Source organism: Oryzias melastigma, linkage group LG15 (genome assembly GCF_002922805.2).
Source record: "Oryzias melastigma strain HK-1 linkage group LG15, ASM292280v2, whole genome shotgun sequence".
Taxonomy (NCBI): Eukaryota; Metazoa; Chordata; class Actinopteri; order Beloniformes; family Adrianichthyidae; genus Oryzias; species Oryzias melastigma.
This window is the reverse complement of record NC_050526.1, coordinates 16,048,253-16,058,852: the sequence shown is the minus strand read 5'-3', so window position 1 is coordinate 16,058,852 and position 10,600 is coordinate 16,048,253. Positions and strand designations below refer to the sequence as shown.

Below are 10,600 nucleotides of genomic sequence, written 5' to 3'. Positions count from 1 at the left end.
CGTTAGCATGCTGCTAAAATAGAAGCTAAACTCTAAATAAGTCTAAAAAACTCAGTAGATAACAAATTATCCAAATATGTTAGCATGTTGCTGAAATAGAAGCTAAACTCTAAATAAGCCAAAAAAACCTCAATAAATGCAAAATTAGCCAAAAAAGCTAGCTTGTTACCTAAATACTAGCCAAACTCTAAAATAGCCTAAAATTTATCCGTAAACTAAATTATCCAAAAATGTTAGCCTGTGGCTAAAATAGAAGCTAAACTCTAAAACAGTCTAAAAATAACTCGGTAAATAACAAATCTAAGACAAAAGTTTCCAGGCTGGAGCTCCACCTGCAGACTGTGTTGGACTCTGGGGGCGTTCCTCATCCTGCTGGCACATTTATGGGGGGGCAGCACTAAGTTTGACCTTTAAGCTGCTGCAGACGACGCCCCGCGTCCCGCCCGCCAGCACAGCGGCGGAACTTCTCCCCGCTCGTGTCGACCAACAACTGAGTTGGATTAGAGTCTCAAACTGACGTAATTGTGTCTAAATGTCATTCGTATGTAAATCTGCGAGACGATTAGGATCCACTCAGCAGCGCTTTTGTTCTGCTGATCATCAGAGTGATGAAAATAAAAAGCAGCAGAAAGATTACAGAACCATTAAGGTCACCACGTCCATTAACTGATAAACAGCTATTAGAGGCTTATGGACGGAATGACATGACTGCAGCAGAGGGGCGAGGAAGGCTCAGAGGAAGAGGAGGAGGACCAACATCTTCTGTGAATTTACAGTTTAAGGGTAAAAGGTTGAAAAATGATTTTATAAAGATCAGCTTAAACTCAAAGAGAGGTTTTATGTTTCCCAGCTGAGAGGGAAGCTTTAAAGAAAAGTGTTTAGTTGTGTGAAAAGGTTGCAGGCGTAGTAGAGGCGGAGCTTCCCGGCGGATACACCAACACTAACCTCCTGCTGGGTCATGCTAACAGGGATCCAAAGAAACTGGAAGATTTTTAGATTCTGAAAATTAGGAACTTGAGAAGAATGGAGTTTTATTTATTAATTTTAAATAAAAAGTCATTTCTGTTTAGCAAATGTAATCAGAATCATGCTCTGGGGCAGCATTTTTGCTAAAACATCCATAAAACAATTTAAGATTGAATTTAAGAAAATAAAAAAGACCCCCAAATCCTCTATTAATCGATCGTAAAAGCCATTAGTATTTTAATTAATATTAACGCTGTTTTAAGACAAAATTAAAAAGATTCTCATTTTTTTCTATCACATACTGTAGTTTCTGCAATAGTTGCAGTAGTTTATCATAAATTTATCTCTGACTTGTGATTGACTGTTGGCAATTTTCAGTATTTTGAAGTTTAGCTTTTTTAAGCTAAATGCTAGCCGTTTTGACAAACCTAGGTTTTTAAAAAAAAATTTAGGCTAATTTGGCCTTTAGGTGATATTTTTGCTGGCTATGAGCTTCAGTGTTTCGCTATCAGCTTCAGTGTTTTTAACTATCAATTTTAGCATCTTCAGCGGCCAAATTCAGCTTACGGCATTCACACCAGCATTATCACAGGTAATTCTATATATGTAGTTAATAATGTTAAAAAGTTAGTTAGTAAAAATGTAGTTTTCGAGTGTTAAATGTTTAACCTGTTCTAATCTAAGGTGTGTTTTGGATTTTGGCTCCTTGTGTGATTGAGTTTGACACTTCTATTCTACACTGTAAAAAGTGAAACATTGAATCAATTAACAAAAGTTCTGTGATTTGTTGAATTTAAAAATATGAATTTGTATCTAATTAAAATTTTAAAGTAATTAAACCATAAACAAAACACTTTTATTCGATGAAAAACAATACTTTTAAATTGAATTTGTTAATTGTTTTAGTGTTTTACTTTTTTCAGATCATGATAAAGATAAAAGACAATAATGACAAAGATGACCCTGAAATAACACGGGCGAGCCTGCATACACCTGTGCGTCTACGTCACGAGCGCTTTTAGAGGGGAGCGTGCGATTGGCTCGTGCTGACTTACTGTTAAACCGGATGAACTCCTGCCGACAGGTGTTCGTCCCAAACTGCGGGTTCTGTTCTGGGATTATTTCAAAAACTTTAATTTCTGACACGAGGAGGAAATCCAGCGATTTCTGCGCGCGCGCGGTGCGGAAGCGACACCACCGGGTACCGTGACGTCATCAACAAGCGCGGTGTGGATGTGTAAGGAGATATGGGAGAGTTCTGTTCTTCTGGGTCTGTACCGGGTCAGTGACCGGGTTTAATCCGAACCACCACCATGGTAACCTGCTGAACGGTTAGTTTGTCTTTATTTTGTTTGTATTTATGTAATTTGATAAAGTTAAATTAATAAAAACCATAAACTTAGGGTCTACTTGTGATTTTGGCTCCAACAAGTTCACCAGAAGTTTAAACTTTAAAAGAGTGTAGGAGCAAGTTTGCGATGTTAAGAGAATAGACAGATTAATGTAAAAAGAAGATCAAATTTTGTTTTTATATTATTACATATCTCTTTTTATTTAATTCCTTTTGTTTTTCTGTAGCCTTTAGGGTTCTTTCTCTTCCCTACATATTAGCTTGTTTTTTTACATAAACACATTAACATTTTTTGTATGCTATGTCATGATTAGTATGTATGTTTATTTTATTTATGCGAAATACATAAATAAAATAATTAAATCCTGATTTCAACATTTTACCATTTGCCATACCTTTTTTTTTAAATAAAACCTTATTTAACCTTTAATTATCCTGGCATTACAGATTAAAAACAACTTCCTTATTTTACAACTTATTAGTAAGGACAATTCCGTAAGTGTGCACGTCATGTTTGCTTTGTTTGAATGAAACTGTTTCTAATGGGAGGGAAAAGAAAACATCAGCGAGATTTTCTGGACAGACGGGTTTTTGGAGCCGATCTGAGGAAAACGAGTCGCTCTGGAGCTGCAGGTTCTTCTGTCTGCTTTCAGCTATTGTTTGTTTGTTTGTTTGTTTTACAGATTCCACACATAATGAACGGTGATGAAGAGACCAAAGATCGCCGTCCTCCTCTTCGTGGCCTTTCTGCTGGTCTACCTGCTGTTCCTGAAGAACCACTACTCCACCTCCAAGGCCCCCCCCTTCAGACCCCCTCCACACGCCGAGCCCGGATTGGGCAGAACCGATGACGGCAGGCTCGGCTCCGCAGACGGGCTCAACTTCCAATATGGCATCATGTTTGACGCGGGCAGCACCGGAACCAGAGTCCACATCTTCAAGCTCCAGATGAAGAGCAGAGGTGAGGTGTGCTGTTCTGGGTTTGGACCATCAGTACCAATAAAGTTGTTTCTAAAAGTTTTTTGTTGAATTTCGGTTTGCAGGCAGATATTGTGTCGCAGACAGGAAGTGAGCCGATTTGCTCATGGGGTCATCAGAGATGTTTCTCGCCGCGGTAAACCGTTTGGCTCGCTGGTTGGTTTCCCAGCGTGCTGGAACGGCGGCGCTGGGATGACGGGGAGAGAACTGCTTTTAGTGTATTTAAAATCCACACACGTTGGCCCTGAACCTTAATTACCAGATGAGCGTGTGCAGACAAGAGGAGCTCTGAGCCTTTAAGTCCTGCAGCTCTCGGTTAAAACGACACAAACTCATTAGAGTGTTTGAGAGCTCTCTGCTTTATTAGGCTTAGAGGGGGTTCCTGCAGCCAAATGCCTTCGTTATCGCATTTAAAGCTAAGCTGACTCGCGGGCTGAGTGCAGTTTTGGCCTCTTTGTTAGCATGGGGCTAACCGGACTAATGGCAGCACCTGTTAGTTATGCAGACTGTTATTAGGAGCTTAATGACAGCTCGGATGGAGGCGGTCAGAGAACGAGCTCGGCGCTGACGTCTGCGTGTTTCCACAGAACCACCCACAGTGGACCACGAGACCTTTGAGGCCATCAAACCCGGGCTGTCTGCGTACGCTGATGACCCCGAGAAGGTGAGACGGGTCAGCCTGATGCTGGTGCAAATGATGATTACTTTGAGGTTTGAATAAAAGACGCAGAAGGAACAAGATAAACCAAAGATTGGCCCAAAAGTGTCCAGAACAGAAATGATCTCTCCTGCTGGACAAACACGCTGATGCCTGAACATGTTATTTACACTTTACTTTACGGAGCTACAGTTAAAAACGTGTTAAAGTCACAAGTTCTCGTGATGTAAAAAAAGGACAGAAAACCAAATAATTTTAGATCTTTTTCCACCTTTGATAAATACGACGGAGTATTGGGGCCATTTTACAAGCAAAAACGTTAAAAATAAATTATCAGTTTAAAGTCGTAAATTTACACGGAAAAAAAAAGTTTCAACTGTTAAACTATGAGACTGAAGTTGTATATTCATAACTTTATAAGTCGTAAATTTGGGACTTTATAATACAAACATTTAGGAGTAAAAAGTCATAAATTTAGGAGAAAAAAATGATAAATTTAGAAAAAAATCATAAATTTCGGAGAAAAATGAATACATTTAGGAGGTGAAATGCATAAATTTAGAAAAACAGTCACAAATTTAGGAGAAATAAAATCATGAATTTAGAAAAAGTCATACATTTAGGAGATAAAAATAATACATTTAGGAAGAAGTCAAAAATTTAGAAGAAAATAATCATACATTCAGGAGAAAAAAGTAATAAATTTGGAAAAATAGTCACAAATTTAGGATAAAAAAATCATATATTTAGAAAAAAGTAATAGATTTAGGATAAAAAACATCAAAGCTAAAGATGTTCACTTCAACTTCAATCTAGGAAATTTACAACCTTAAATCTTGTAAGTTCATGACAAAAAGTTGTTAATTTACATCTTTAATTCTTGTAATATTACTATTTTTTGTGCCTTAATACTCCGTCATAAATATGACCTTCACTTTTACCTGTACAATGCATTTTCTTTTGAGATTTTTATGACTATTTTTTAAGATTTATGACTCTAAAAGTCATAAATCTCTTACTTTAAAACACAAAATTTTAGGAGAAGAAAGTCATACATTTAGAAAAGTCCTAAAATTATCAGAGCCGTGCTTGAAGATGCATGTTCACCTCGACTTTAAATCTAGAACATTTTTGACTAAAGTTGTAAGTTTACGTCTTTAATTCTGGTATTATTACCCTTTTTTGTGCCCTAATACCCCGTCATAAATATGACCTACTCTTTTACCTACAGTGTGTGTAAAACAGAGAATAAAACACCTAAAGTAATCCTGTTGTGAAAGTGAACACACCTTTAAACTAAAACTTCAGTGCAGCACTTTTAGCTTTTACCGCAGAACTCTATCTTTTGGGGGCGGAGTCTATCAGCCGGGGACGCTCTAGATTTTCATCAGAAGGCTGAAGGTTTGTTCCAACAATGACTTCTATAATTCCCCCCTGGCTAAACCCCATGATGCAGCCACCACCATGCTTACCTGTAGGTATGGTGTTACGTTTAGGGATCTTGTTTCACCAGACTATAGCACATTTCCCTGCACGCGTTTGGGAGATTTTAGATTTAATTTATCAAATTTAAGTCGATCTTGGAGGCTTCTCTTCGTAAGGTAAAGCTTAAGGTAAGGCCACCTCAATGGTTGTTTATTTATGATTTTTTTTTTGTTCAGTGTGCAGCAGGAATCCAAAAGCTCCTGCTTGTGGCCCGGTCCAGCGTCCCCCCCTCCATGTGGGCCAGAACCCCTCTGGTTCTGAAGGCCACGGCCGGTCTGAGGCTGCTGCCCGGAGAGAAAGCCAAGCAGCTGCTGGACAAAGTGAGAGCGCCTAACACTGTGACCACGCCCCCTCATCTCAGACTTGACAAACTGATTATTTATTCAAACTTTTGATTGAATTATTTTCATGCTTCGCACTTGTTGTTTGCGTCCAGGTTAGACAGATTTTCCAGGAGTCTCCTTTCCTGTCCAGAGATGACAGCGTGTCCATCATGGAAGGTACTGACGAAGGTAAGCGGTCCACGTTTGAACTCTGATGGTTACCTGGGCTTGTTTCTGATGGATTCTGGTCTGGATCTGCTGCTGTGTTCTGGGTAAAGTTTGTTCTTAACTCCTAAGAAGAGAAAAATCTCTTAAAACTCATCCGGTTCTGTTCTGATGTTCTGAACCTGAGGAGAACCCGGTTCCTTTCAGCGATTACTGGAGAAATGACCTCAAGGATGTAGAAGTCATGTTCAGGTTAATCCTTCTGTTAGGCTCCTCCCTCCTTAGCACAGATTCTGAGGTAACCGAACTCATTTCAGGTGTTTAATGAGTCGTGGAGCGTCTGACCTGTTCTGCAGGTTCTATTGGGTAGGTGGGATTTTTCACAGGGTTTTGGTTCTGACTCCATTGCCAAAACGAGCCAGAGGCGTGGTCCACGGTCAAGACTTGCCCGAGGGAAGGTCCACGGCCAAGATGAGCTGAAGGCATGGTCCACGGCCAAGACGAGCCAGAGGCGAGGTCCATGGCCAAGAGAGGGCTAGAGGCGAGGTCCACATCCAAAACGAGCCAGAGGCGAGGTCCACAGCTAAGACAAACCAGAGGCGTTGTCCACGGCTAAGACAAACCAGAGGCGTGGTCCACGGCCAAGACAAACCAGAGCCGTGGTCCACGGCCAAGACGAGCCAGAGCCGTTGTCCACTTCCAAGACAAACCAGAGGCGTGGTCCACGGCCAAGACGAGCCAGAGCCGTGGTCCACGGCCAAGACGAGCCAGAGCCGTTGTCCACTTCCAAGACAAACCAGAGGCGTGGTCCACGGCCAAGACAAACCAGAGGCGTGGTCCACGGCCAAGACGAGCCAGAGGCGTGGTCCACGGCCAAGACGAGCCAGAGGCGTGGTCCACGGCCAAGACCAGGAGCACAGACGATCCACCAGGAATCTGAAATCTCCCGGAGTGGGAAAGGGGAACAACACATGAATTGCACTGCACCAAACAGAAGCATAGATGGCTAAATAAAATAAATGATAAAGAATAGAAACTAAGAGAAGTAAATGAGAATAGAGAACAAAAACTTATACTTTCCCCAGCCTCAAACTTTAGCAGCCAACGAGCAATTAATTATCTAATTTTAATTCAAACATGTTAACATTAAGATACATGCGGTATGTCATATATAACAGATGGTAATTATAACAATGAGAGAAAATCTAAATTTTTTAACAAATCTATATTAATCTAAACACATGAAGCCACAGCAGCAGCAGAGGGTTTATTCAACCAACTTCTCTGCTGAGTTCCTTATGGAGGTATGTATAATGGAAGTAATGAAAATGATAATTATTCCCCTAAGTTCAGTACAGTCGGTGAGGTAAGGAGCAGAAGCAGACCTGGATCACCGGACAGAGGAGTCCGGGTCGGCGTATCCAGGTCAGCTCAGATCCACATTAGTGTCTGTGGCAGAATGTTTGTGCATTAGAGCCTTTTAACGGCGTCCTCTGACCCCCGCCGCACGCAGGAGTGCACGATTACCCGCTACACGCAAACCGTATCATGGGGGCTTTGCCGCAAAACTCTCATGCAGAGACGCTAAGAAGCAATTTTCAAACAAAACACACAAACCCCGGCGAGGGGCGCCGAACGAAACACGGGCACTTAGCGCTCCTGCTGATCGCTGCGATCTCCATTAACAATAAGTCTCTTCCTCGCAGGCGGGCGCGGGGTAATCTGTGGGGGGGGTAAGTACGGCAGAAGGAACGGCAAATATCGGCAAGATAATGAGGCTGATGGAATCTGGTTAGACCGTGAGAGGACCCCGGAGCTTTCAGCCGGAGCGCCGTCCATTAACGGCTCCTGACCCATCCTTCACGGTCATCCCATCCCGAGGAGAAAACATTCCAGCTGCAGAAAGAACCGGACGGATAATCCACCCCCCCTTCAAGATTAAGTGGGACATTATCCCACACGGCTATAATTGCTATATGAACTACTTTAAAAGGATTATGCGAGGTCTGCGATTCCTGCACGCGTCCAGCCGCAGGGCCGAGGCGGGGAGGGGCCTGGAGGGGATGGGGAGGGGCTTCAGGGTCACACCTGCTCAAAGGTCAACAGCAGGAGGTGCTGGTTAACCTCCTCACCTGTGAAGGAGCGAGAACTCGGACACAGATTGGATCTAGACGTGCAGCACCAGAACAGAACTTCTTATGCAGCGAGGATGATGATGATGATGATGATGATGATGATGATGATGATGATGATGATGCTGCTGTGTTTGCACCTGAACTGATGAAGGCTTTCTCCTCTTCCTCTGTTCTTCCAGGGATTTCTGCCTGGATCACTGTCAACGTCCTCATCGGTGAGACCCGCTCCTCCTCTCTCAGATGCTTGATCGGGTTTGGGGTTGAGCGAGCCGAACCGGATCAGGAGCAGGTTTATCGTCAGTGTTCAGCAGCGGCGTCTGCAGGACGTTTAAAGCAGATTTTAACACCAAAAACCTGTTTTGGTTCTGGATCAATGGGCTTCTCTTCCTGGGTGTTGTACCTGCAGATAGGACTGACGTGTGATAGAAGTCTGGATCCAACAGTTCTGCAGCTGTTGGTGGTTTTCTTTAGTCTGAACGTCACAGTTGAGGACAGGATGATGATGGTCATGAAAAACTCCGGACTAAAGTCAGGATGACAGTCAGAGTAAAGAAAATCAAGCTGAAGGTTGGCGTGTGAGAGTCAAAGAGAACAAGGTCAGAATGAAAGTTGAAGTAGTGAAGGTTAGGATGATGGAGGTCACAGCAAACCTCAGGAAAATACGTCAGGATGATAACGTTTGAGTGTCTACTCGTCGTTCTTTGACGTGCTGGCTGCTCTCAACTTCCGGGCCGCGTTCTAAGGACCAGTCTGCATGCGGTACCGCGTCCTGAGGGTTTCGGACCCTTGATTTTACCAACAGCCAGCACGTCAAACAATGACGAGTTAAGGACTCAAAAAGTGACTCGGATTGTCCTTTGTCCTTTAACACCTAAGCTTCAAAATGTCCGCCTGGACTTTTCTGCTCGTTTTGATTCTGAAAGGGTCAGAGAATGTCCTACAAATGTGTGCTTTTGTCCCTTTATCCAGAAGACGTTGAGTTTTCAGTGTCCACCATCATTTTATGGTTTATTCTATGTCATAATAGAGCTATGACAATTTAAAATGTCAAAAAACACAAAATCAAAATATGATTTTTAGAGTGAGAAAAACAGTGCAAATGAACAAGATCAACATGTTTTGACTGTTAAAAGTTAAATTTATCCATTATAAAGCTATTTACAATAATATTTCTGTATTTTTCTCTCTAAATGTGCAAAAAACAGTGCATACAATGTAAAATATCTCCAGACGTTTTTGGTCACAGAGGTCAGGTCTCTCCTCCTCATAGGTCCTGGTGATGCTGTCAGTGACAGTCACTAGTCCCACACTTCCAGGGATGCTGTTGATGCAGAATCTGCAGCATCAGAGGGAAAAGATTTCACCTGCTGATGGTTTTCTGCATTTAGAGGCGGTTAGACTCCTGGGATGAATCTGGGGTTGAACCTCGGTGGATCTCCATCTTCAGGTTCTGCATCTTTGTTGATGTGGTGAGCAGCTGTGGTCTCCAGAGCCTCCAGCATCCTCACGTTTTCTCCTCTTTGGTCCTCCAGCATCATCAGCACCACACAGGAAACTTGAGAAATAGTTACCATTTATTGTTATATTTGTTTCCTGAAATAAATATTTGCTTTTTTAAATAAGATTACGTGTAGTTTATGGGTAAAAAATAATCTAACTTGCATTTGAATGACATTTCTCTTACACAGTTTGTGTTTCAGAGTAGAAACTTGCTAGCAAGTTGTTGCTTCCTTTAGAAAAACAAAAGCGTTACCTTTTCTCCCTCTGTTGGCCTTCAACCTCAAAGTCCTCTCTGAACCTCCATAGAGGTTTGATTTCCCAGTATGTTCGTCTTTCAGACATTTTTCTTATTTTTTTGTTGTTGTAAAAACTCTTTTGGTTTTTGGATTACAGTGATGACATTATATTGATAGTAAAGCACAATGTCTAAGCTTTCAGAAACTCTTGGAATTTTTGAAATAGAGCAAACCGTTTAGGAATTACGGTAATTCAAAGAGCGCTTCTGCAAACGTGCCGCCGGTGACACGCTGGGTGTTAAAGGGTTAACCAAACCTCACTATGTGAGAGTTGGGGGTCAGAATGTGTTGGAAGGACTAACCTACTGAAGGTTAACCCTCAGAGGTTCTGCTCATTTCCCCTGTTACCGTCTCCTGGAGCGTGGCGGTCTCGCCACAGATTCATCCTCTGGTTTGTCCTCTGAAGGTGGTCTTGGCAGAGCTGACTCCACCACTGTGGGAATGTTGGATCTCGGTGGCGGTTCAACTCAGATCACCTTCAGCCCCCGAGATGAGGTGAGGATGGGAGGAAACGTGTCTGACTGGGGTTAAGGTTAATGGATGGAATGAAAACGATGTTTCCCTCTCTGGGTAGATGGAGAACTGCTGCTCCAAGTGGAGGAAGTTCAATAACCTTCACAAGTGAGGAAAGCATTCAGGGAAAAGGGCCTTAGAAGGACAGGATGGACATTTATTGAACACTTTTACATTTTGAAAACTGTAACTTTTTAACATAATTATGAACTAGATATATAGCATTACCT

The 10,600-nt window shown here is 42.2% G+C and overlaps 1 protein-coding gene across 1 annotated transcript; it reads left to right on the top strand.

Moving 5' to 3' along the window:
• Window positions 1-1,953: 1,953 nt before the first annotated feature.
• entpd6 (ectonucleoside triphosphate diphosphohydrolase 6) lies at window positions 1,954-10,352 on the top strand (the record flags this gene model as incomplete). Its single annotated transcript, XM_024296433.2, is given in 7 exon segments — window positions 1,954-2,297; window positions 3,001-3,278; window positions 3,883-3,959; window positions 5,615-5,758; window positions 5,875-5,950; window positions 8,241-8,276; window positions 10,264-10,352. Coding segments are annotated over 6 exon segments (678 nt in total), but the record flags the coding sequence as incomplete, so codon positions are not given.
• Between the last annotated feature and the right edge of the window lie 248 nt (window positions 10,353-10,600).